Source organism: Falco naumanni, chromosome 4 (assembly GCF_017639655.2).
Source record: "Falco naumanni isolate bFalNau1 chromosome 4, bFalNau1.pat, whole genome shotgun sequence".
NCBI classification, from domain to species: domain Eukaryota; kingdom Metazoa; phylum Chordata; class Aves; order Falconiformes; family Falconidae; genus Falco; species Falco naumanni.
In genome coordinates this window covers 18,136,544-18,163,929 of record NC_054057.1, presented here as the reverse complement: position 1 = coordinate 18,163,929, position 27,386 = coordinate 18,136,544, and the positions used below count along the sequence as shown (strand labels likewise).

The following is a 27,386-nucleotide window of genomic DNA, read 5'->3' as shown; positions in this document are numbered from 1 at the left end:
GATGAAAATGGGCAAACTAATAGCTGGCCAAGGTGATAGAACTAGGCAGGTGCTGTGGTGGTTGAACCAGAACCGGCTTCAGCCTGCAGCAATCCAACACCACACACCATCTCTCCTTTCCTGAAGGACTGCTATGACAGACGGAGCCCAAAGGCACGGACTAAAATGAGTATGATACCTGTGTGTATATATCAAAGACAGGAAAGATGCTGGTGATTAATGGTGATGGAAGAGGTTAGTGCTCTCCTTGATGAGGATGGAATAGACCCTGGTGGCCTCACGCATACGGTTCAGGCACTGCCACGTACTTCAAAGCATTTTTTGATGTATTGGAAAGTGTGGGGACCTGGGCATAATGTAAATGGTATGGAATAAGGGGTGAATGTTGTTCTGTTTTTAGCTGGGATATAATTAGTTTTCTTCCAAGTACCTGGTACAGTGTTGTGGTTTAGATTTAGGATGAGAATAATGTTGATAACACTTTGATGGTTGCTAAGCAGTGTTTACATTTAAATCAAGGAGCATCCAGCTTCTCATTCTGCCCTGCCAGTGAGGAGGCTGGGGGGAGCACAAGAAGCTGGGATGGGACACAGCCTGGACAGCTGACCCCAGCTGGCCAGAGGGTTTTTCCATACCATATGACATCACGCCTGGTATATAAATTAGAGGGAAGGCTGGCTGGGCATTGGTTGGTGGGTGGTGAGCAGTTGCTTTGTGCATCATTTGTTTTGTCTATTCTAATTTTTTTACTGTTATTATTAATACTATTATTATTTCCCTTACTTTTCTGTCCTATTAAACTGTCTTTATCTCAACTCACAAATTCTACTTTTGTTTTTTTTCAGATCCTCTCTCCCATCCCATTGTCAGGGGGTGGAGTGAGCAAGTGGCTGGGTAGTGTTTAGCTGCCTGCCAGTTTAAACCACAATATTATGATAGCAGATTGTGAGGTTTACAGGTTGTTACTGGTTTTGTTCCAGGCCTGCTAATACCTGGATAATAACATAAATCTCTGCATTCCTTTTTGGTGAATTAATCTTATTTAAGAGTGCTGATATTTGTAAGATTCATACAGGTTTTTGCAGGTGATGGAAATGGCTTTTATTCATAAAATCCATTGTGAAGAATGATTCTATGGAAGACTTTAGCACTGGATTTTTCTTTTGTCTGTGATTCTGATGTGCGGTTTCTCAGCAGACGCATACCTGTTTTCCCTCTTGTGTTTGTTTTGTTCATCTAGCTGCTTGACCATGTGATTATGTCCTGGTTTTGGCTAGGATAGACTTAATTTTCTTCTTAGTAGCTGGTGCAGCGCTGTGTTTGGGATTTGGTGTAAAACCAGTGTGGATGGCACGCTGGTGTTTTTGGTTGTTGCTGGGTTGGTGTTTGTACCGGGTTGGGGACTTTTTGGTTTCTCAGGCCTTGCTGGCGGGAGGGCCGGAGGGGACACAGCCGGGTCAGCTGGCCTGAACTAGCCAAAGGGGTATTCCATACCATGGGATGTCATGCTCGGTATATGGTGTGGAGGGGGGATGTTGGCCAGGGTGGGGGGACCGTTGCTCAGGGACTGGCTGGGCATCGGTCAGCGGGTGGTGAGCAGCTGTACTGTGCATCACTTGTTTTCTTTTCTCCTTTCCCCTTGGATTTCATTCCTCTCCCCTTCTCCCTCCTTTTCATTATAACTGTTGTTGTTATTATTATTTTTCTTTTGTTTTGGTTTTATTTCAGTAATTAAACGGTTCTTATCTTAACCCTTGAGTTTTACATTCTTTTCCAATTCTCACCCCTCTGGGTTGACCTCTCTGAACCTGATTTTACAATTTTAATAATAAAATATTTTACCAATCAGTTGCAGTTGATGCCTGTTTTAAGCTTTGTTTTCTTTTAGTGTTTGCTACATACATTTTAATAACTTTTAAATCTGATTCAAGGTCCTTATGCAGTATGAATCTACTTACATTACAGTATTTCCAAGTAGTAATCAAATTTCAATGCAATTTTGTATACAGTATCTAGCCATAAAGGCTAGACAAAAAAAAAAAGCATAAAAATAAATAAAAAGCAAGTAAATTAGTTTTGTGTTTAATTAATTGAGAAGTATAGTTTCATGTATTTCTTAAGCATATGAACTCTGTTTTTTCTCGTGTATGTTTCCTCCTGTGTTGAGTGTGTGTGCACACATTTAAAAAATTCGGAATCTTAATTTAAAAAACAGTTTAAGATTTGAGGAGAAAATCTGGAAAAAAATGCATACCAATGGTAGATTTGGTTAGCTGAGGTTGATTAAGAAATAGATGGAAGTTGAGGCATCAGCAGCAAAGACAATGCTATCACATGAGTTATATTTTACTATTGCAACTGCAGTAAAGAAGAAAAAAGTGGTCTTTTGTACTTTTCAAATACGCAAAAACTAAGGTGAAAAATTAAGTGGATTTTTGGGAAAGAAGTGTTTTATAAATCAAAGCTTTTCTTTGACTGAAGTTTTCTTCTTTTTTTTTTTTGTGCTTTTAATTAGCATGGATGCTATGGAATATGCACAGTTAATGAAACAAACTGGGAACCAGGATTTTAAAAATGGAAATTACTCTTTGGCCATCAGAAAGTATGATCAAGCTCTGCATACGCTTGCTTGTTTAATGCAATGGGTCCCGTAAGTATTCTTGAATTACAAGATATAAATCATAAGACAAGTCTGAAATTTGTACAGTACTACAGTTAACTCAGAACTGTATTTCTTGCCCTGACACCTGATTTTCTTGTATCTCTGTGTATCTTTGTGTATTTTCTTGTATCTTAGTGTACTAGTGTCATAATTAGAGAGGAATTACTGTTCCTGACATATATGTGGGAGACTACTTAGTGACTGTAATCTGAATGTTTTTATATAAGCATCAGTTGTAAATAAGTGTAATTAAAGCTCAAATTAATTTTCCATAAAATGTATTGGTTTCTGTTAAATTACTTCTGTTACTTAGCTGATGTGCTGTGGGTTAATCTTGCTGTTATTCTGCCATGTACTGGTCATGTCTATGGCTTGTTACATGGGTCGTCTGATTATCTTTGAAATGATTTATCTAAGTTACTTTGTTCTTGTTATTTGGTCTTTCTTAGTTTTCTCAGATTTGTTAAAAAGAAATCAGTGGAAATGTTCTTTGGGTATTTCTTGTGCTTGTTTTTGTCAGTTAACATCAGTTGCTACTGTTACTGATGACTAAATAATTAATATGTTGACTATTAAATATTCATTACTGCCATGTATTAACACCGCTGTTTACCTTATTTAACACCAGCCATTCATTTATTTTGACTATTAGCCATTTAGATTAAGTAGTAAAATAAATTTGGACCATAGGGAAGGACTAGGACTGAGCAAGGATAGAGCAAAGTAGGGATCTGATCCCGAGTGTCTCCTTTCCCCTTGCCATAGGTTGCATTGTCAGGATTTGCTTGCAGGCAACAGTGTGGTCTGAACACATTCAGTGTAGTTGAAACAACTTTCTTGAGTGTAATTTAGCAGATAGGAATAAGATGAAGGATGCAGCTGCATGGCGTGTACTGTTTGTTTGAGCACAGGCAAGATAGGTGGGCTGTAGTCCTGTAATTTTTGTGCAGCTCTTTCCAGAAACTCTCTTGGATTTTTGTATACTCTTGGATACTTTTATATCCTCACGTTATTTTTTTTTAATATATATATATATAGCGTGTGTGTGTATATATATATATGAAGTATATATACTTTAGTATATTCTGTACTCTAAAATACATGTCTATTTCTTAGCTAGTGTAAATGTGGATAATTCTATTGACTTCTTCAAATGGTAATACAGTAAAATGTGTTTTGGTGTTTTTTTGGTGACCAAAATATAGCATTTTATTAGCATTCTTTCCATCTTGCAGCTTCTATTTGTGGGTCTGTTTTTTCCCATTCTTGGCCTCTGGCTTTACTGAGCCATACCTAGGTGTGCTGAGGTGGTCTAAACTTTCTAAATCCTCATACTTCGTTATTCCAGTGGGTTGGCTTTCTGCTTCAGGAGAGACCAGGATATCACTAAAGTATCATTCAGGATGTCACTAAAATATTTTATAGCAGATGTTCAAGCGATCTTTATTTCCTGCAACTCCATTTTTACATGTAATTTTGTTAGATGGGTGATACATAGACTCTTCTTTTTTTCTTGTTGCTAACCATGAAATATGATGCATCCTTTTTCAAGTGAATATATGCTAAAACCCTATTTTTAGGTGTTCGAAGGACATAGCTGTGTTACACTGTAACAAGTCAACTGCCTTGTACCATCTTGGTAAATGGAAAGAAGCAGTGGTTTCAGCCTACCAGAGTTTACAGTGGGATCCGGAGTATGTTAAGGTATTCAGATGTTTAAGCTGGCTGTTTTTTGCATGCCTTACTTACTAAAAAAAATGTCAGTATCTGCTTTTTATTGTCTTTTGGTTTTGAGGTGTGATAAACAAATACAGCATAAAATTCTAGGAATGTGTCTGACACTTACAAGCGCATCAGAATTACTACTGTAACAGTACTTTTATTAAAATGAAGGAGCTCTCTTTTGCACCAGAAGATGCTGGTTCTTTCTGGGTCCCAACAAGAGAGGCACCAATGCTTTCAAGAAAGATAACTATTTTATTAATATCCTGGACAAGGCAACAGCAAGTAACAAAATCTTACATGCCTTTAAGATGTTGGAGACCTGAGGATGACACAGCACCGGCCAGGTCTCTGGTCAGGTCATGGCACACTGTCCGGATCCCATCTGTGGTGAGGTTCACCAGCTCAGTGTTCACTTACGGTCTTACAGAGCCTGGCTCGTGGTACAGATTCATCAGCCACTGTCAGGTCTGGGATGGGGACTTAGCTTTGAAAGTTCCCTTGGGCAGTGTGCCCTAATATTCTTTACATGTTAATAAGTTCCTGGGAACAGTACGTGGTGATCAAAGTCATATTGTGTTTCCAGCGGACAGAACAATACGCTACGCATACGCTTGTGTTTAAGTATACAGTGATTAAGTACACATTGACGCAAGTACTCATCCGTTAAGAATAAGTTGCAGTTGTACAGTATTTATGATGTGGAGGCATACACTTGGATTGGCTTTTATGTACAATAAATGGTCTTCTGGAGTAACCACTGCAGACTCCCAGAGACTTTAGTAGAAGGTATTTGATTTGGGTATGGTAAAATTGCATGCATGCAAATACCAGTTTAATTTATGCTGTATCACAGCATGTCAGTTATCTGGTTTGAATAAATTGATTTCACTGTGACTCTGAACCAATACAACCTAGTTTGGTGGTGAACATAAACATGTTCAGGTGTCTTTGGCTGAAGGATATATGCATTGTGGTAAATACTGCTGCATGCAGTGGCATGGGGACATAAACATATATTCTGGACCTCATGACAAAAAAAAAAATCCTGTGCAGAGGATGTTAAAATATAGCTGCTAACAGTATGTCTTCCATCTTGTAGTTATTTTCCAAGTTTTGCAGTGCAGGATTTATCACTTTTATGATCTGTGATGTCATCGGTAGCATATTGTGAATTTCAAGGGATGTTTTTTCGCTGTTCTTTTTTGATCTGTGTGTAAGAAGCTGTAAAAATAGTACTACATGTAATTTTTGTAGCATAATCAGAGAATTTAGGAAAAAATGTTAATGTTTTGTAGTAAAGATCTGAATATTTTCCCAACAATGGTCTTTTTTGTTCTCTTTTTTTTTTTCCTTCCCCCCCCCCCCCCCCCCCCCCAGGCGTATTATAGAGCTGGCCACTCATTGATCAAGTTATCAAACTCTTACGAGGCGATTTCAATGTTTCATAAAGGTTTGGTTCTCCTGAATGCTTCTGCAGATCAAACTCAAGTTGCTGATTTTGTAGCAGGAATCTTCATAAGTGTCAATGGTAAACTCAAATTAAGAACTTAATTCTTCTAAGAGCCTTTCAGTAGTGACGACAACGCAAGTCCTTGGTAGGGCATCCTTCGTGAGGTCATTAATTTGGTCCTTAGTGGCTCAGGTCTGTTTGAGGATCTTGAATGTGTTGAGTGGCCTTATCAAAAGGATGTGGTGAACCTGGTCTAGTTTGTAAACGGCAGATACCAACAATCCCAAAACACTGTGCAGGGGAGGATGTTGTCTCACAAGAACGCATCAATTTTGGACCAGTTAGAAGAGGACAGAATTCAGAGTCAGGGAGGCAAAGTTGGAGATTTGGAGCTCCAGACCCCTGAGGCTTTAGTGTTTTTAGTCCAAACCACTCTGCTTTTCTTTTAGCTAGGTAGATTTGAAAATAATTAGAAGATAGCTTAAACTTGAGTTTACAGTGCAGTGTACTCCAGTGTGGGGGAGATTCAGCTAGTAATGGGCAGCAATGAAAAGAGGGATTTTGGCTTTTTTGTGGCATTGCATGGGGTTTTTTTGAGCAATGTCTACCCTGGGCCTTCCTACCCTCTCCTCAGTCTCTCTTCCTCTACTTGCTTTTTTGTCTGGTTCACAGGCTCTGTCTGATGGGGCTTGAAGGCATGCCAGGTGATTTCAGGTGTGCCCCTGCTGCATTTTCCTGAACTTGTAGCCCCATGTTAAGGACCTTGATTAACTTTAGCACTGTCTGTAGCTGGGCTCACCCACAAGCAGAAGAACTGCCATGAGGTTCACAGTGTCTTGGGGCTTAGAAGTGTTTCTTGAGGACAGGGATTAATTTTTCCCCCCTCCTTGTTTGATGAAGATTGGCTGCTGATTCAAGGTGCCTCATCAGTTGGGTGGCCAGGGATGTTTAAGCCCCCATTTGGCATTTTCCTGTGTGTTAATCGGTGCTAAAATTGTCCTTGTGCAATGAAGTAATTTAGTTAGAGACCCCAACTTCAAAAGCACTGTGTATACTTGCTGCAAGTGACTGGCTTAGGTTGCTTAAAGAATCACCATCAAAGGTATTGGCAAAATAGTTTTAATATGAATTTGTGGGAGTGCAACTTCACCAAGTTCGATGGCAAGGTTCACTCTATTACTTATTGCATAGATAAATCACACAACAAAGAATCAAATTAAAAATAAGCTGGAATGAAATGATTTACAGAGAGACTAAAGATGTAGAAGAGTAAGGGAGACTCTCCTTGAGTCATGAGATTCAGAGTGGACCCTCTTGCTTTCTCAGCTCTTGATAAGAGTTTAGGTGCAGCTAGATCCAATCCTAGTCTCAGACTTGGGCAACAGTTTGTATTTAAAGGAATGTAAGGAGTAAGGAAGATCAGTTGAGTCACAAGGTTCAGAGTGGACCCGACCCCCTTGCTTTCTAAACTCTTCATAGAGCTTAGGTGCGGCTAGATCCAATCTTAGTCTCATCTTGGACAGTGGTTTATGTCTAATGGATGTCTAAGGTTTATCTGCAGTTTAAGGTTGATCACAAGATTTTAGCAGCACTTAATCATTGACTAATTTATCATTTACAAAGTGGATCAATAAATTTTACTACAATCACAACAGTAACTTAATTATGGATCCGTGACAGTAACATTCATTCTATGCTTGTTATCAGGTACCTCAATGAATTCACACATGCATGCACACAGACACAAAGGAGTAAATTTATTGTGTGTGTGTATATATATATATTTTAAAAATGTACAAAGGTGTAACTGTTAAAACTTCCCCTTGCTGAAAGATTAATGTCAAATGCCTTTGCATTTTTCAGTGGGTGAAAGGTTGAGCCTCTAGGAGTGGGGAGCCCAGGGTCCATCATCAGCTTTTGGTGATGGTGGTACTAACTTTGTGAACTTGGGAGCTAGCGAGCTCTGAGAAGTGTCCTGCCCAGAGGGAGGTGCTTGTCACAGACTGCTGTGTTCTAGGAGAGCTCAAAAGGACCTTGCTTAAGACTGCTGGTTTTAGGTTTGGAGATGATTTGCTTTAGTCAGCAATAAATTGCTGTTCTGTCCACAATCCAAGTTGGTAATTACTGGACTTTTCAAAATTCCAGTGAAGGCGTTACCTTATCACTCATATTCAGATAAGGAATGTTCCAAGGCTGTCAAGGGAGGTTAGGATTCAGATAAGGAATGTTCCAAGGCTGTCAAGGGAGGTTAGGATTCAGATAAGGAATGTTTCTGGTGTGGTCAGCACCGTTCCCCACCTCAGCCATGCAAGAGTTGCTGGCACAGTCAAGGGAGGCACTTAACCACCCAGCTCACTGCACAGGGGACGAGGGCTCACGGGTTCCTGAGGAACAGAAGGGAGGGTGTAAGATGCAGCGCCACGACACTAAACAGTTTTCTCGATGGCTTGTTCTTGCAGACGAACGGGTCTCTCCACCGACTTTTCCCCCTGCGTATGATTATATTTTCAGCATGAGGTTTGATGCGCTGATTTGGCAAGCGGTGATAGAGAAGCTGGCCCAGAAGGGGAAGTGGCGGGTAAGTCTGTCACTGCCTGACCTGCTGTTGTGCCCCGTCACCCTTAAGATCCCAGTGAATGTTTATTGTTCCCTGGTTCGAATTTTTAAGACTGAAAAATACTTTTAGGGGTAACCTGTGAAACTCATTTCTTGAAGGCATACGATGAACTGTATTTCCGCTTTGCTCTTGCTGTTGTTTCTTATAACTTCAGTGCCATCTAGAGTTGCTATTCTTGAAAGAAATATGAGGGGGGAAAAAAATACATGTTTATTTGTGGTCCCTTTTACTTGGTGTATGACAAGCTGGACTTTCACAGCGGTCTGTGAAAGACCCACAAATAAAGGAGCTCAGAGGAAATATGTGGTTGTTAAAATGAGATCATTTAGAAAAATCAGAAGGTGAATCACCTGAAATTATTCTAACCTTCTTTTCTATAGTAGCTGTGTAAAAAAAAAAAAAAAAAAATTGATAATTGTCATGAATATGCCAGTGTTGAACATGGGTGGCGAGGTGCTGGCGTGGGGCTGCCGGGCCCCTGTAAGGAGAGGCCAGGGCTGCCCTGGGCCATCATGGCTGGTTCCAGCAGCCCTGCCGCAGGGCACAGCTGAGCCCCCCAGCCAAGGTGGGCTGCTAACGGGAAGGTGTTTCAAAAAGGGTAAACCCTGCCTGGCAGAGTGAGGGGGGAGGAAAGAGCAGCAGCGGGGTGGGAGGATGAGAGGAAGGAGGTGGGGAGGTGCTGTGGCTGGAGCAGGGGTTCCCTTGCAGCCTGTGCAGAGGCCATGCAGGAGCAGGCTCTCGGCAGGAGCCATGGTGCTGGAGCATGGGAGAAGCTTAAGGAGGTGGGAGTGACAGAGAGGGACTGCTATGCACTGACTGCAGCCCCACATTGCCCATTCAACCCCCCTGCTGTGGGCAGGGACATCAATCGGGTCAGGTTGCTGAAAGCCCTGTCCAACCTCACCTTGAACACTTCCAGTGATGGGTCATCCACATCTTCTCTGGGCAACCTCTTCCAGTGTATCATAAAAAAATTCTTCCTTATGTCCAATTTTAAACCTACCCCCTTTGAGGTTAAAACCGTTGCCCCTTGTCCCTTTTGTTTCCAAAAACCATAACCAAGAAAACTCTCCAAACCAAATGGTAGTTCAGAAACTTGTCACTGGTTTATTGCAGCGCTGGGTGCATGGGGTTTTTTTTCCTTCTGATGTGCACGCCAGGTTACTCGAGGGCGCACGTTACATACGATAGGGTACCTGCACATTCATAGTACATTACGTATTCATTTTCATTCACGCACAGGACTGGTTGCAAGTTTCTCACTTCTAATGCAAATTAGTGCGCATCCTCAGATAGCACTACTGAAGTTTTTCACAAATGATGTGTGCTCCCCAAGTGGGGGTTTGCTGTCTTTCGGGGGAGCTGTTTGAGTAGGAGGTCACAATCTCTCATTACCACAATTACTTTTGTCCTACTTTCAACTAATTTTCTGTGGATTGCAGCACCTTAACAGCTTGCCTCCTCTTGTGGCCAGAACTTTCTCACTTGGAGGCTTCCTTCCACATAACTTAGATAATGGTGTTCTTTTCCCCATCTGTTCTTGGTTTCCCAAGGCTGACTCCCTTGATTACAAGTCCTTTCACACAACTTTAGAGGGTGGGTCAGCTTGGCCTAAACTTTGTGCGCGTATTTCTTCAACTTGTAGTTAAACACTAAATCATAGTTTGATAATTCAGGAGTTTAGGCAACACTTTCACTTACAGACCTTGTTAAAAAGCCTTTCTTATAAGCCCCCTTTCTATATAGAAAGGCTGTAACATGGTCTCCCCATAACCTTCTCTTCTCCAGGCTGAACAACCCCAGCTCTCTCAGCTTTTCCTCATAGGAGAGGTGTTCCATCCCTCTGATCATTTTTGCGGCCCTCCTCTGGACCTGCTCCAACAGGTCTATGTCTTTCCTGTGCTGGAGACCCCAGAGCTGAATGCAGGGCTGCAGGTGGGGTCTCACCAGAGGAGAGGAGAGGAGAGTCATCTCCCTCAACCTGCTGGCAGTGATTCTTTTGATGCAGACCAGAATACAGTTGGCTTTCTGGGCTAGAAGCACACATTGATGGCTCATATGCAATTTCTTATGTACCAGTACCTCCAGGTCCTCCTCTACAGAAATCCTCTCAATCCATTCATCCCCCAGCTTGTATTTATACTAGGGATTGCCCTGACGCAGGTGGAGGACCTTGGCCTTGTTGAACTTCATGAGGTTCACATGGGCTTGCTCCTTGAGCCTGTCAAGGTGCCTCTGAATGGCATCCCTGCTCTCAAGTGTATCAACTGCATCACTGAGCTTGGTGCCACCTGCAGACTTGCTGAGTGAGTATTGCACCACGCAGTCCCACTGTGTCATTGATGAAGATACTAAATAGTAGTGGTCCCAGTATGGACCCTTCAGGGATACAGCTTGTTACTGGTTTCCACTTGGACCCTGAGCCATTGACTGTAACTCCTTGGATGCAGCCATCTGGCCAGTTCCTTACCCATCCAACAGTCTATCCATCAAATCCGTACCTCTACAGTTTAGAGCTACAAATGTTGTGGGGGACTATATCAAAGGCCTTACAGAAGTCCAGGTAGATGACATAGTTCTTCCATTGCCCTCTGGTGAAAGTAGATGGGTTTTCAAGGAGCAAGGTGAAGTTTTTAGGGAAACTGAGAAAAAGGAAAAAGATACAGTAAACACTTCTTGCTTTCTGCTGAGAATGTTGTTGTGGCTGGGGAGTCTCATCCCCATGAATGTAAAGGTCTGTTCCTAAAGTGAGGAGCCACTTCCAAGGCATATTGGAGAGATTTTTAGGGCTTGACCTTTCTTACATGGTTTTTATTTCTGAGGAAACTTTAATCAGTCATAACTTACCACAGTCCACCGTGTATTACATTAATTCAGTTGAAAAACAGAGATTCAGTAATGTGTTGCAATATTAAAAAAAGATCTGAATTGTTGTTAGCCCTTGTTTGCCTTCCTACAAGATCTGATGAGGCAGTGAAAAACAAAGTTTCGAACTGTGCTTATTAGATCACCAATGTTTTGTCTTTTTTTTTTTTTTTTAACAGTCTTGTCTGTTGTTGTTGTCCGATAAGAAAGAGTTGCCCACCAATCTCAGAGTAAACCAGTTATCACTGAAGAATCTCTTTGAGGTAAACTAACATTTTTTTTTTCTTATGTCTATTTCTTTTTTTTCCTGTTGACTTTAGTGAGAGATTTTCCACCTTGTGTGCAAGGGTAAAACATCAAAGAAAAATAAGATGGAAAATAATACATGGACTTTGTATTTATGTTAAATGATCTATTTTGCCCCTTTTCACTTGAAAATTAAAAAATCTTTATTTTGCATAATTTCTGTGGGTAATTTAATATTTTATTTGATCAAAAGAAGACATCTTCCTCTCAAGTACAGCAAGCCATTCATGTCAGGCTTGTAACCTGACAATTTAATGCTGAAAAATGTCAGACATCAGTTAAGTTGGATATGTTTTCCAACTATGAGAACTTATGATATCCATGAGATAGGGTATTTTTTTTTTTACTTTGCTAGACTGTCTCTGAACTGCTTCATGGTGCTGAGTATGATTACAGAGAGTTGAGCTGGGTGCAGTATTGGAATTTTCCCTTCCCTCAACGCCCCAAATTTTGGTAGGTTGCTTTATACCTAGGCAGCACCTGCTAAACTTTTTCCCTAAAGACTTTGACAGTTTCCATATAACTTAGAGGATTTTGGCAAGATGGAAACATGTAGTTGTAGACAAAGTAGCCACAATTCCTCAGGCCTTTCACTGAGGTGATGGCGTCTGCAGGCAGCAGAATTTAATCTTTATGTTGCTCATCTGAAACTTGCTCTTTTCTTTATTTTGTGGTTCCTCATGTTATGCAGCGCTTGGGAACCTCCAAAGCTTTCTATGCTGGCAGGAGAAAATAACATTTTCCAGCTGTCAGAAACTGCCATGCTTACACATCCTTTGCTGCTGTTGGTTGTGCTTACCTGGTGCATGTGCCATGCCAGGCACACTGGTACACCCCGGAGGCTCTGCCCTCGTCACTGTGTGAGCTAGGTGACCTTGTAGGGCTTGCTGCTGCTTGCACCTGCCTTTGTACATGGGTATGCTGCCAAAATGCTTTGAATGCATGAAGGTGTGTGCAGCCATTGCTTCCAGCCCAGCTCAGGGCTATGGAGGCAGTTCACCAGCCCTGCAACTCAGGAGCAGCCAGTGTCCGTAGCAGTAACATACCAACTCTCTAAAGGCATCTCACAGTGTATGTGTCTGTTACCAGACAGGGGATGCCCAGGCTGTTTCAACTGCAGTTAAGTAAAGCATTTCATATGTAAAGCATTAAAAAAAATTATTGTTGGTATGCATTTTTTTGTGCTATTCTTCCATTTCTTTGTGTGTATAAGTTAATTAACTATAGTTCTGCTCTATGTAACCTACTTTAAAAAGATATGGTTACAGGTTCATTGAGATCTTCCATTAGGCTTTATGCTGAAGTATACTAGATTTCTTACAGCACAGAGGTTTTCCTGACAGAAGCTGTAGAAGATGTTAACCGTACACTGCACAGTACATTTGCTTGGCATTTACTGGCTGGCAAATTAACAGTTTAGGGTATGTTTATGGAATATGCCAGAATTTGCCACTTGGCTGTTACAGTGCTTATGGTACTTTTGTCATAAAAATTGCAAGTTGGTGCTTTTTCCATCAATGTATGTCAGGTAGGTTCCTTGACAGAGTAAGTGGGAGCAATTCTGGAAAAGAAGGGTAATGCAAAGGGAATAAATCGACATCTGTTCATAGCAGAAGAGTTAGTGGATGAATATATATATAACCAAGCATGCCTTGGTTAGCTATCATTAGGCAGGTATGCTGGATTAGTGCCAGCAGATATGGGACTTCATGCTACCCACCATCATCCCTCATGTTTACTCATTTTTTGTGGGAAGGGAGGGTGAGTTGGGGTCCAGCCCTGAATCAGCCAGGTCCATGGCCAACCAGCAGAGCAGGGCTGTGGTGCTAGAGCAGCATAGTTGTGGTGAGGACAAAGGCATGAGAGCCTCAGCTTAAAGCAGCTTCGAAGTGGAGATGCCCACTGCCACTGCCGTGGTTTGCAGCTCTTAGCGGTGCTGTGGCCTGGGGCATTGCAGCAGAACAGTCCTACAAGGGGTGAATGAGCTCCTCACACTGACAGTAAGGCATGGCGTTGTAGTAGAGGACACATGTAGTGTCTTAGCAAAGAACCTTCCTTCCTGGGCAAGCAAATCGAAATGCCTCCTTGAGAGAGGAAGGTAAAAATCGGTTGCCTTTGCAAAATACTGTGTCCTTCATTGCTGAATTGGCTTCGCCGGTCTTAGCTATTCTAGGGGTTTGTGGTGCATGTGGAAGACTGAAAGAATCAAGATGAAAAATTCCCTAAGCACTGCTTCTCTTTTGCAAAAATTAGAAAATGTGGCTTTCTGACAACTCGAGCTTCCCCTGCTGCCACTACATTATCCCTGTAATTTGTGGTATTTTGATTTTGTAACTGTGCGCAAACAGTAATTCTCGCCAGTCAAAATTTGGCATGAGGCGTTAGAAAAAAAGATTTATTTGTGGATGTTGGAAGCATGTGTGAAGACTGCTATTTAAAAAGATGACTGGCACAAATGGAGAAATTATGTCTGAACACTGTTTCCGACCACCCCCTCATGTCCTGATCCTTCTGGCATAGTGTCTTAATTTCCATCTGAGCTTCCTCTGCCCACCTCCAGAGTTCCCCCTGTTGCTGTACCCCTTGTAGACTGTGCTTCATGTTCATTAAGTAGTTGCTAGAACATCCTTTTTCAGTTCAGCTGCCTTCTGTTCAGGCTGTGTGCTTTCAGTCTTGGTCTGTAACCTTCCCTGTAAATTCCATACTTTTATCAGATCACTTTCTAGGAATTTATCTGGCCAAAAACGTCTCCTAAGGCTTAACATCTTTTCTTTGTATGAGCAGTCATGTTATCATTGTTGTCTTAGTAACACCAGATGCTTCCTGAAGTGGATGAGAGTAGGGCTTTGCCCTGCTCTCCATCCATGGGGTTCCTGAGCTGTAAAAGGACTGGTTGCTTGAGTTCCCTAAACCTCCTTCCTGCAGTCTCTAACTCCCTTTTCCCAGTTACAAGTGTTTCTCCAGCCTATTCTTGCTTTGGGGTAGCTGCCTGCAGAAGCTGCCTCATCCAAGCTTAAAAGGCACAATATCCAGTTACAGCAGTACGTGCACTGAGAGTCCGTAACATTGAATAGACAAGTGTAAGGCCAAAAGTTGTAGTCAATTACAGAGAAGAAATACAGAAATACGTATTATAAAATAGACTTTAGGTTCAGTGCTCTTCAGAGCAGGACAAGATTCCTTTAAGATTAACATCTCGTAGTAGCTTCTACTAGAGTTGTTACATATATAATAGAGGTTTCATTTTACAGTGGCTATGGCTTGATTGTTACTGTTTCACTGATTCTTATAATAAAACCCCAGGGAAACCGGATTTTAAAAAGCCTTTTGTGTATGTAAAAAGTAACATGTTGTAATTGTTCTCTTTGTTATCAGACTTCTGAGTTGTATGGGTGCGGTGAGAAGATGCAAGAAGTAGCAGAGTTAGTCAAGTGGCTAATTTCCATCGGGGCGAAAGCTGAAACCATTGGAGTGTATCTGCTTCATGCTGTTATCAGGCTGTGTATCAAAGCGAGTGAGTGACATCTGTAGCTAAAATAAAATAATGGTGGCCTTCATCAGAGAACTGACAGCTAGAGCTTTTAAATTTTTTATTTAAAAAGCTAATGAGATCAGATCATCTAGGTGTATATAACCTGGCATGTTCCAATAAGGCACTATTTTTGAAAATGTTCTAAGCATTCTCTGTGCCTGATAGTAGTACAAGCATGATATGGCGGTTCTCTTCTGTGGTTTGAGGCAGAAGGGTGATTGGTATGGGTCTTTCATAATGTGAATATATTAGCTTTGACAAAAATACAGTTATTTCTTCCTGCCACTTTGGTGTGGAGCAACAGTTTCTGTATGTGCTAAAGAGCCGTGAGGTTCACACTTTATGCAAGTCAGCAAGAATGTAGCATCATGTCTCCCACAATGCAGCTGGCTCTTACCATCATTTCGTTCACGTATTTCTTCCCTGGCATACTCCCTGTCTTTGAGAAAAGGTTTCATATAGTTGCATCTTGGCAATCTATAGGGGAAAAACCAGGATCTGTTTCTGTTGTATCTCTCTTTACCATTTATAACAAGTGGGTTTTCTTAATCATTTCAGGAAAGAACCATCTCTTCAGGTGGTTACTGACTCAGAGGCCAGACTTGAAGGATAAGATCAACCAGCAAGACAGAGATGGATGCAACCTCCTGCATATTGTGGCATCTTCCAGTGAATATTCCCAGAAACGCAGTAAATATAGTTATTTTGTGTGTGGTGTTTTGTTTTCATATGGAAAAATGAATAATGGAAGAAAATTTCAGAGCCCGGTGTTTACTATTTCGTTCTAAGGAAGAAAATGAGAAAGTCCTTTTATCTAAATGTAGACTTTGTAATGGTAACTAATATTTAAACTTTCCAACAATTCCCTTTTAAAATTTTATACCTGATTTGTGACCATTTGATTTGCTCTTTGGTTTGACTGATTATGATTTTCCCACAAGTGTGCCGCAGTTTTTTGAATCCTAGAAGTTTCATTTTGAAGTTTGATGTGCCCTTAAGATCGTATTAGACCACCTGGGGACCTATCCTTTTCTTTTCAATAGATGAAGATTTGAAACCTCTGTAGCAGTTTACCTTGTCAGAGGAGGAAAATGAAATGCTTTCCTTCCCATTTTCTGTGGGATTCCTTTTATGTTAATGTAGCCTGGCTTTTTTTTCTTGTATTTTTTACTCTGCCCACCAGGTGGCAACAGGAAATAAGCATCTATGCCGAGGTAACGCCAGACTTCTAGGCCATGAAATGTAATGGTATTCTGGCGGTTCTCCTTATTAGCATGAGTGACATGCGCGCAACCTATACTAAATAATTTCAGTTTATGGAAAGGTGTAACATGTCTCTTGCAGCAGTTCCATCTGTTGCTAAATGACGTCTGGATTTCCAGAAGATACCGTATATATACTTATTTATTTATAATTACATTTATATAGGATATATATTATATAAAGTATATATTTTAATATGTACTTACTAAAGATTATATGTATATTACATATTATAGAGCGAGCATATAGTTGTATATCTTTATTACAGTTTAATTCTTTATATTTATATAGTGTATATTATCTAGAGAATATATTTATAAATAGAAAAATAAACCCTACCACCTATCTGTTAACAAAAAATAATCCCTGAAATAGCTTGAACAGTAAGGCTTAGACAAACAAAGCAAGACATTTGTGTTAGCCTGCATCATTTTTCCCTCATCTAGGCTTTGCCTTTGGCACGTGCAGTAACCGAGGCTGTGTGCTGTGGTGGTGTGCCTAGGGGACGTGTGGTGGTCTAACACTTACTTGCTCACAGTCACTTGGTCTTCTCCTGTGTGACTTGGTGATTTGGTGCTCCTGCGCCCTTCCAGCTGTTCCAAGAGCATGGCTTATAGCAAATATGTCTCTTTGAGGCACGAGGAGTACAGGCAGCTGCTTGCAGGGCTGTGAAGTTTCCCCTGGTGGTGCCGTGTGACACACTAAGAAACGAGCATGTCATCTTCCAGAATATTAGATACTGTGTCAAGGCTTTAAATCACCATTATATTTATTGTGTTTATGTGTAATCTGTAACACTTGTGAAATGCTACAGAGGATCGTAGTATCTGTTGAAATTAGTGGTACTGTTGGTCAAATTAGACATCTTTGTTATAAGGCTTATTACCAAGACAATGATGTGTTTTATGCTACATAGAAAGAAGAAACTCAGTGCCCAGCTGTGTATATTCATGCATGAGTATGTGATATATTCTGGTTTATTGGGTCACCTTCCAAACAGTAGCAAAATCCATTGTTTTGCTTTTTCTTTATGTACAGAGTAGTTTGCCTAGAGCCTGGAGAACAGGGTTGGGGCATAAGGGAGGAGGTGAATTCTACATGCTGCCTCTGGCCAGTGAGATGCTCATGAGGCACCCAGTCACTTTGTGTTTCTGTGCTGCTGTTTCCCAATTACTAGTAATGAAGATAGAAGACGGAGTTTTAATTTTTTTAAGGGGTTTCTTTTGGGGAAAGATGCCTAACAATGCCTCATTCTTATGACATTGGGAAAACATAGATTTTTGGGTTTTTTTACAAAATTATGCTAGAAATTGGGCCAGGCAAAACCCCTGAAAAATGAGATTTTTTTTCTCATATTTTTCCTCTAATGTTTATTACTGTAATGTTTTAGGCCAAACAGAAGATGTGATCATGCTCCTGAATTTTGGGGTTGATCCCACTGTTCCAGATGGACGGTCAAGATACGTCATAGATATGTTGAAAAAGAACAAAAACTTCGATGCTGTAAAAGCAGTCAGCGATCACATTGAGAGACATACTTCTTCTGAGAAAGAGACAGGTACTACGTGGACTGTGTGCTTTTCCTGTTTTAGAATTATATCCTTTAGGTACAAAACTGTTTTATTTGTAATTGGTAGTAGTAGGTGTCTTTTAGGTAACTTTTCCTATGAGTTGTCACCCTGATCTTCTGTCAGTCAGTGATGAATGTTTTGTTCTTGCCTGAAGGTGACTGCTGTGCAACAGATGTTCTTAGTATATCATGCAATAAGTAACTACAAGTTGTTCTGTTACTGTAAGCCACTGTTTCCCCCCCCCCCCCCATCCTTAACATGAGACTCCCCTCGCAATAGAAACTGCTTCTTTTTGGTGCTTCTTCAGTTTTGATCTTTTACCTTCACTTTATTTTTGGGAAAATGAAACATTTTGTTGAAATATTGGTGGCATATTTAAAATGCTTTTAATAACAAAAAATACTGGCAAAAAAAGAGAAATTCTGAAATGATGAAAATGTCAGTGAAAAGTTGCCAGTATTTTTAAAAAACAAAATAACATTTAGTAAGAGCTCTTTGTTCACAAAGTTTTAGCCATCTTTGTTGGGCTATGTCAGTGATACGCAGCTAAAACTCCTGTATTACTTGGAAAAATTTAACTTCTGCACACGGTAGAGAGTAGCAGAGCAGACTGTCAAACTAAAACTACAAGAGTCTTTTATAACCAAAACAGGGGAGTTAAAATTTAGTTACAAATTTGAAGTATGGGGAAACTTTGAAGTGCATTTAAAAAATTATTAATGATATTTCTAGGCAGTTTGCAAAGGACGTGTGTTAATATGAAATTTCATGAACAGGGATAATAAACTGTTTCCAGTCTGCTTTTTTATAATAGTCTGTCAGTTCTGAAAAGGATTCTGACTTGTATGTTTTTTTATAATTTTCTGCTCTGGAAATTAACGTATCAGGTGCAATTGCCCACATAATGGGAATTTCCTCTTCCACACCAATAAAAGAGAATGAGAAAACAATACAAATTGTACAATACCACCCCAGTGTGACAGTATTGAGTCTGGCTAACCCTTACATAGTTTCCTGTCTGCCCTAACAAATGGAGCATGCCTGAGCTGCCTGTACTGTAGTATGGTCAGAGAGATGCTAGCTGGGGCACGAGGTGGGAAGCTGTATACCCTCAGGACTAGAGGGTCCCTGCAGGATGCACCTTCTAGGCAGCATTGGCACTACAGCTTGGTTGTTACTTAAATCCTGGTTCTTAAAGAGACTGTAGTGGGCCACAGACATTTCCAGCAGAGGATCCAGTCGTAGGAGGCCATTCAGAGAAGCTCTTGTGAGTATCCACTTGAGAACTGACAGATTGGCTGGGAGGCAAGATGCTTCTGCAGGACTTTGAGGTTCAGAAACTGAGGAGGTATATCCTGCAGCTGATCTTTTCAAGCCGTGGTTTAGACTGCTGTTTAAAAATAGGTCCCGAGCACGGACATTGTTCATCTTGAAAGCGTTTCTTCAGTACAGTCTTTCTGAGATGGCTTGGTGCCTAATCTGCTTGTTTTCGTTGGCACTAACCAGGCAGGACTTTTAAGGTAACACCTCGATCAGCAGTATTACTGTATTAACCCAAAGCATACCTTTTCAAACCAGAACTTGCTTATGTCATGCAAATCTCAAAGCACAGATGGAGCAAAAGGTTGCACAGGCAGATCAAATTTGGCAAAACCCAAAGTTTTTAGGCTACATCTCTATTTGCGTGTGTGTATTGCATAGAAGTTTACCAGAAAGCACTTGGTTTCATTGCATTTGCATCTTACGGCTCCTGGCAAGCAGATTCCCAGTTTCTTTTTCTTTACTGTAGGGATCTCTGCTCTGGTGAAGGTCTTAGCCCAGTGGCTCTCAGTTATGAGGTTATCACCAGCACCCCTGTGGTGGTAATTGCTTTGGTTGGTGTTCCAGGTAGCTCAGCCTGTCTTTTGTGGTCTTTATTTATTGGCAATGCACAGGCCACAAGACTTTTTTAGGCTTCGTGCAAAGTGAAGGGTTGTAGAATAAGCCACTGCTTTACAGGTAACAGTCTGAGGTTAGTCCTTGCTGCTAAAAAGATGACCAGCCTTGTCTGTCTCTTTGTCCTAAGAGGTAAAGCTGCTGTTTTGTTTGGTCTTTGATGTACCTGAATTCCTCAAAGCTTTTAGGAAAGTCAGGCCAAGTCTTTCAGTTTTTATTTAAGGGCATTTATTGGGTCACAATTTAAAATCTGCCATTGCCCATTACCTAAGTATCTGTTAAACTTGTAGGTATCGTTTTGGTGTGGTAGGGTTTTTTTTTGTTTGTTTTGTTTCTTCCTTTTAAAAGGACATATTATTTCATGGCTGTATTTCTTAAATGACACTGAGGAAGCAGACAAGCTCAGCACGTCTGATTAAAACTGTATACTGAAAAGAAACATGACTGCTTTTAGTCACTCTAAAAATTCTAAACAATGATACCACTGTGAGGCAGCAGTGTCCTGCCTGCATGCAGACCAATTTGTGAACTACTACAGGTTTCAACCTAGTGTATTATGGTAAAGTGTGTTTGATGAGTATGTCAAATACCCTTTGGGATACGAAATCCATCACAGGACTGGCTTTTGCAGTAAGTTTCAGCCATCTGATTTTAACCTGCCACTACACATTTCTTAAGAGTGCTGAAATGTAACATATTACAGCCTACAGTCCTGCCCTGAAAACATGACAGCAAGGATCTGGATTTTCAGCTTCTGTAATGTTTTGCAGGGAGGAATGAAAGCAGAGCTGTAGCCGGTACGGATTCTCTCCTGGATGTTCTTGAACAGTTTGTCCAGTTCTACAGGTTTGAAAATGGAGCACATCATAAAAATGTATTGAAGGAAGATGCAGTTAAGCGATTTCTGAAACAGCTGTCTTCTCTGAAAGGTACAGCGAGTTCTTATTTCTCCCCTTCACAAAACCTAATTGCTGTGAAAAATGTGTTTGATGCTAACATACAGTTCTTGCTCTTTTATCCTTCCTTTTCTTCCTTGTTTCTGCAATGTATATTACTGGAACAACATACTTATTTTTACTGTTGTGTTTTGCACTTAGAACCGCCAGAATCTGCACAAAAATTCAGTATGATGAATCGAACGGTTCAAACTTACTTGGCTGTCAGTATAAGGATGGGAAGATGCAAGTGTTGCATTTTGCTGTTCTGTACTTTGAATTTAATGAGTTCATTATTCTGAAATCAGTTCACAGTGAGATGGATTTTATTATGTGACTTTGAGTGAGTTACGTTGTCTTGACTGTCTTGCAGAAATCCCTGAAGGGGTGGTTTGCAACATCTCCCATGCCTGTGCTAACAGCTTCATAAAACAGTTGCTGGAGAAGCAAATGTGGCATAAAGTTTTGCTGCTGCTAACAGGGAAGGCCAGTGGGGAAGAGCCATCAGGTGGAGGACTCTTCAAAAACTGCAGTCTTTCAGATGTTGACATTTGCAACATTATCCAACGGTGTGACAGATCGGATGAGCAAGTGCACCTCATAAGATGCTTGATTGAACGAGGAGGTGAAAAATTCTGCAATATTCATGTGTTATAAAAGATCCAGTATTTTACTTGGCATGTTTGGAGCAACATAGTTTCAGAAATACCAGTGCTTGTTTTTTGTGGCTCTGTATAAGTGCAGGAGCTTGTTGGAATGCAGTCCATTGGCTGCATCTGCTGTGTGCGACATGGGGAAGCTAGTAAGGCTACATGGGATGGAAGATGTTTTTCAAACGAAATCTGGCTGTCAGGTTGGTAAAAGGTCAAAGGCCGAAGATTATTGTTGCTCCTTTGCTTGTAGTTTCTTTGGTTTTTAATTTCTCTGTCTTCAGCCACAGTATTATCCTGACAGAAACTATAAGCCACGGTCTTTGGGTTCAGTCTGTTGTTGTGTTACAAGTAACTGACAACTTCAGTGGTTTCAAAGGCATGACCAGATGTCTGTCTCTTTTTAGCTAGTGTAGACGTAATTTCTTTTCTTTAGCATGAGGTTTATTCCTAGAATTACTCTGGCATTTTTCATTTCATCTTATAACTTGCTGTTAGCTATGAATTATGGGCACACAGTCCTGTTGCAGCCTTGTGAATGCAAGGAGGCTTCTTGTTTTGGTCAGTGACTGACTGACTTGATAGACCTGGCTTTTCTGTCTTCCTATCGCAATGGGAAGACTGGTTGCTTAGCTTAATGGGAGGTAAGAGGAGATTCTGAAGATTTTCTTAGAAACTCTTTTAATGGATACATGTAAAAAGCGGTCAAAAAAAAAAAAAAAAAAAAAGTCCCCTGCACAGCAATCAGCATGTACCTTCATCTGTTTAGAACTTTCTGTAGTTTGCAGATCTGGCATATCTGGTTTAACCCTTGATATTTTTGTGTCCTTTACACCAGCTCTGCCAGATGGGATTGGAACCAGCTCTGAGATACCACTGCAAATATGCCTCAAAAAGAGTTATTTTGAACTGGTGTATTTGCTGCTGAGCAAAGGTGCAGATCCTCGGAATGTTTCCATTGCACAAGGAGATACTCCCTTGCATGCTGCAGTTTCCATCTGTTTAAATAATAGAGGTAAGGCTTGTGTGTGCCCGGGGCTAGGGGACACAGCTCTGTCAGATGTCCACCATTTGTTTTCACAGCAGCTGTTGAAAACATCCCCGTTTCTTACCTGTGCAGCCCACTACCCCTTCTGCTGCTGTTCACTGATGCGATAGCAGAGGCAGCAGGTCAGGATGTCTGACTGTGTCTCAGCCCCTAAAGTCTGCAAGCCAGAGCATATACCCCAGTCTTCCAGTCTTTGAGTTGATGTGTTCTGCTCTCTGGTTGCAGCGGCTGGGACTATAAGGAAGGTTAATGGTAGCTCAGGTGACCAGGAGGAATCAAGTACCTGTAGTGTCTCCATCAGTTACTGTTTTGTGAATATATTCTTATTTAGTCAAGCTGATTTAGAAAGGAAGGCTCCTCTCTGAAGCCCTGTAATATGTGTACTAGGTGGGAATAAAGTAAATGGGAAGGATCTAGGAAGAAACAAAGGTAAAGGCAGAGCAACAGCAGCAGACTTTGAAGGAAATCCTACATCTGAAATCTGTTTCCCAGTTTTTGTTCAGTCATAAATCGAGCAAAGTTTTGTTCAGAGGAGGAGTGAGTGAGAGGACTGTAGGCCTTACATAAAAATGTAAGAAATAAACTATCAAGTTAAACCCCACAGTAAGGTTTGATTTTAAACTAAGAAAGAATGCATTTTTGAGTTGAAGGATAAATAATGAATTTATTAATTTTTAAAGCACAAACATTTCACTTGATAGCTTTAGAGAGATTAACAACATAGATACTACCAGTTGTAATTTTTTAATCAAAAGATTAAGAAGTCTAATGACAATATCTTCTCTTAAGTATTTTCGCTGTGTAAATTTTTTGAGGTGGAATTTCTTTACGGTTATTTTGACGTGTCACTGTTTTACAGTTAGGAAGGAAATGTTTCACATATATTATGTGATTTAAATCACATATATGATGTGGATTAAATCCAGAAAACTGTAGAATATCTCTTTTCTTTTTTTTTTTTTTACCCCAGGGAGGTATTGGACTGATATTAATTTGTAGGAAGTTGCTATAGGGACTTCAGATGTCAGAAAATAATGAGGATTTGCCACAGGTTATTTTAGTAAAACAAAGTTATCTTCAGCACATTACTTCTCGGTGGCATACTAAAGCGAACCAAATGACCCCAGAGCAGTACCCAGAAGCTGATGCTTGCCCAGATGACCAGTCACGACCCTCCCTTGTGTAGCAGTCAGGACTGATGTTGGAAGATGAACTAATCTGTCTGTATCCAGAGGTTAAAAAAACAAAGGAATTGACTGGACACTACAGGAACAATTGCAGCACTAGAGATTTCTAAAGCTTTGCTGCTGTTGTGTTATTTTCCTTGAATATTACAAAAGCTCAGTTTTAAGCCGTTTCAAATAAGCATGTTTTACAAACATGAAATGTAGATTATTTTTTTCTTTTGAAAGCAAATTTCATTTAATAGCTGCAGAAAAAAAAGTATTAAAAATTTTTGGCCTACAAAGCAGCCTTGTAAAGCAAGTTAAATTTTGTTTGTTTTCTTGCTTTCAGATGGCACCGGTTTAGACATCTTGAACTATCTACTTGATCTCTTTGCTTCAAGACCTTCTGACTTTCCGTATCTTAATCCAAACGTACAAGATGAGAATGGAAATACAGTGATGCATGTTGTTTTTCAGAGAGGATTTTCAAAACAGGCTAAGAGAGTAATGGAGTCATTGGCAAAATTTGATGTTAATTTTAATATAAAAAACAAATTAGGAAGAGATGTGAGACATAGAATTAAAAAAAATGACCCACTGCTGCTTGCCTGGAATAATGCTGCACTGGAGAAAAAGAAGTACCGGCAGGATACCGCAGGGCAGTCAGTTAAAACATCTAAGCCCATTCCAGCCTCTGAGATTTCACAGCCAAAGAGCACAGGGCGTTCTTCATCTGGGTCCTCATTAAAGGCACCATCTGGCAACGCAGCGCATAATGATTTAAAAACCCCACGTTCTGTAAAGACAAAAAAAGATCAGTTGGCAAAGCAGGAGACAGAAAGAACAAATAGCCCCTTAACGCTGCAGGAGAGTCTACTGCAGGCAATCACAGCTTTAATTCAGCAATTGAAATTGAGTGACACCCTGAGAAAGGATCATCCTCTGGTACAAAAGCCATCTTCGGCCCAGACTAATTTGGAAGTGGGAAGAAGCGAGTCCTCACAACCTTGTGGAAGCATAGCTTATCCTGAAGGAGAAGGGGATAACTGGGAGAAAACAAAGGGAGAAGGGGAATTTAATATGGCCCTGCCTAATAGAGAGAAGGAAGAACCAGAGGAAGAGAAAGGCAAGATTCTGGATATTGAGGCATATGTGCAGGAGTTTGATAACATGACCTGGGAAATAGAGTGCACTCCTGAAATGCTGAAGACGTTGAGCAGCAAAGCTGTACCTCATTATCTCAAAACCAAAACTATAATGACAATTAAGCAGCTTGGCAATGGGGAATGGACTAGGGGCCTTTGGAAGCCACTGAAACACTTGAAAGCTGATATCCAGCTGTATGAAGCCAAATTGGACAAAGGTGCAAGAATGCTATGGGAACTTGCAATTGACTTTTCTCCTCGTTGCAGCGAGAGTGCGGAAAAGATCATGGAGACAGAACAGACAGAAAGTCTTCCAGAAAAATCAGGTAGAGTTTACACGGAAATAATCAGAATTTGGGCCATTGTTCTCGATCACTGCAAGCTGAACCGTGTCTTGGATAATATATGTATTTCCTACAATCGTGGTTTATCCTGCATCTTGAGGAAAAAGCTCAAGGGCATAAATGAAGGTCATCAGAACCACAATCAGAAGCGTGTTCCACGTTGTTATGTTGAAGACCCAGAGGCAGAAAAATCAAAAAAATCTACCATACCTGAGTATTTTCCCCCAGCCAGTGCAGCAGAATTGGAATTCAATATAATAAAATTTCACAGCTTCAGTACTAACATGGCGCTTAACATTATAAATGATGTACATTCTTCTGTTGAATACCCTTTCCGAGTTGGGGAATTGGAGTACGCAGTAATTGATCTCAATCCAAAGCCCATGGAACCAATCATTTTAATTGGGCGAAGTGGGACAGGAAAGACAACTTGCTGCTTGTATAGGCTTTGGAAGAAATTCTATTCGTACTGGGAAAAATCTACCTCAGCAAATGGTCCTCTGCTGGAGAGGCAAACATGGCAGCAAAGACAGTGCAGTGAGGCTGAAAAAGCTAGGTTAGTGAATGAAGAGAGTGAACTGAAACAAGACAGTGATGATTCGAGCGAGGAGCAGGTGAGTGACGAGCAAGACCAGGACAGCGAGGATGAAAAGGTTCCTGTGGGCACAGCTGGTGCGGAAATGAATTCATGTGATGACTGTGAAGAAGACCAAATGTGTAGTGCAGAAGCATCAAACAGGTTGGAGCACCTGCACCAGATCTTTGTGACAAAAAATCCTGTCTTGTGCCAAGAAGTTCAGAAGAATTTCATTGAACTTAGCAAGTCTTCCAAGGTGACCAGTCACTTCAAGCCTCTGGAGCCAAATGTCCACAAGCTACAAGATATTAAAGATGAAAATTTTCCACTGTTTGTCACCTCCAAGCAGTTGTTGCTGTTACTGGATGCATCCATACCTGACCCATTTTTTCCAAGAAATGAAGATGGAAGCCTTAAAAGAATCATTGTGGGCTGGAGTCCTCAAGAGGACTTAGTTGTACCAAATTGGCAAGATGAGGATGAAGAAGGTAACACTGAAGCAGAACATAGTGATGATGAAGGAGATGCAGATGCATACTCTAGGGAAAGTGATCCTCGGACTTTTGTGACTTACGATGTATTTGCAAATGAAATATGGCCAAAAATGATAAAAGGTAAAAGCTTGTACAATCCAGCACTGGTTTGGAAAGAAATAAAATCGTTTCTAAAAGGCTCTTTTGAGGCACTGAGTTGCTTTGGAGGTAAACTTACTGAGGAGCAGTACAAAAAGTTAGGCCGAAAGAGATCACCAAACTTCACAGAAGACAGGAGTGAAATCTATCACCTCTTTTGTCTTTATCAGCAGATACGGTCACAGAGAGGTTACTTTGATGAAGAAGATTTGCTCTATAACTTATCTCAAAGACTCTCAAAGCTCAGGGAGCTGCCATGGTCCATCCATGAGTTCTATGGTGATGAGATACAGGATTTCACCCAAGCTGAGCTAGCACTGTTAATGAAATGCATCAATGACCCGAATGCCATGTTTCTAACTGGTGACACTGCCCAGAGCATCATGAAAGGAGTTGCTTTTCGTTTCAGTGATCTGAGGTCACTGTTTCATTACGCAAGCAAGAACTCCATGAACAAGAAGCAGCGTGTTAGAAAACCAAGAAGAATATATCAGCTGTACCAGAACTACAGGTCCCATTCAGGTAGAGTAACAAATCTATTTATGATATGAGCCTGTGCTCTTCAGATGTTACTAATGGTCTAAGTTTTCTACTGGCCAATTTGAAGCATCTTTAAGTGACCTGTCCTTTTAAGAGATCAGATGGCCAGCTTTTTCTGACATGCAAATTCTGTATTTTGTCAACAGGAAAACCAAGAATGAATGTTTTTAAAAATTATCATTTTTTTTGAACACTCGTGCTTATTGCATGTTTTGACTGTATTTGTTTGAAGGAAAATTTTAACAAATAATCACATCTATTTCTGTTGTCCCCTCCCAAGTCACTAGACTTTGCAGCATTGGTGTGCGGCTTCTGCTTTTCTTACATGTTTCTCACCTTCATTTTGTGAGAATGCTGGTAACCCTTTGTAGCATGCTTGCTGATCTTTACAGGCCCAAGAATGAGGTCCACTCAAAATGGCAG

The 27,386-nt window shown here is 40.7% G+C and overlaps 1 protein-coding gene across 4 annotated transcripts in view; it reads left to right on the top strand.

Annotated features, from left to right (window-relative positions):
* The window catches only part of TRANK1 (tetratricopeptide repeat and ankyrin repeat containing 1), a 65,806-nt gene that overhangs the window by 16,586 nt on the left and 21,834 nt on the right, over positions 1–27,386 (top strand). For 2 of the 4 annotated variants that reach the window (XM_040590332.1, XM_040590331.1), the window contains exons 2-13: positions 2,516–2,650; positions 4,243–4,366; positions 5,765–5,915; positions 8,297–8,415; positions 11,499–11,582; positions 15,001–15,139; positions 15,716–15,847; positions 17,811–17,978; positions 20,697–20,855; positions 21,235–21,486; positions 22,350–22,526; positions 24,075–26,945. In XM_040590332.1, the coding sequence (XP_040446266.1) occupies positions 2,517–2,650; positions 4,243–4,366; positions 5,765–5,915; positions 8,297–8,415; positions 11,499–11,582; positions 15,001–15,139; positions 15,716–15,847; positions 17,811–17,978; positions 20,697–20,855; positions 21,235–21,486; positions 22,350–22,526; positions 24,075–26,945 (4,510 nt within the window). In that variant the 5' untranslated portion in view covers position 2,516. Of the gene's footprint in view, positions 1–2,515; positions 2,651–4,242; positions 4,367–5,764; positions 5,916–8,296; positions 8,416–11,498; positions 11,583–15,000; positions 15,140–15,715; positions 15,848–17,810; positions 17,979–20,696; positions 20,856–21,234; positions 21,487–22,349; positions 22,527–24,074; positions 26,946–27,386 lie in introns of those variants that run through there. The other 2 variants (XM_040590334.1, XM_040590333.1) reach the window with 2 other exon arrangements.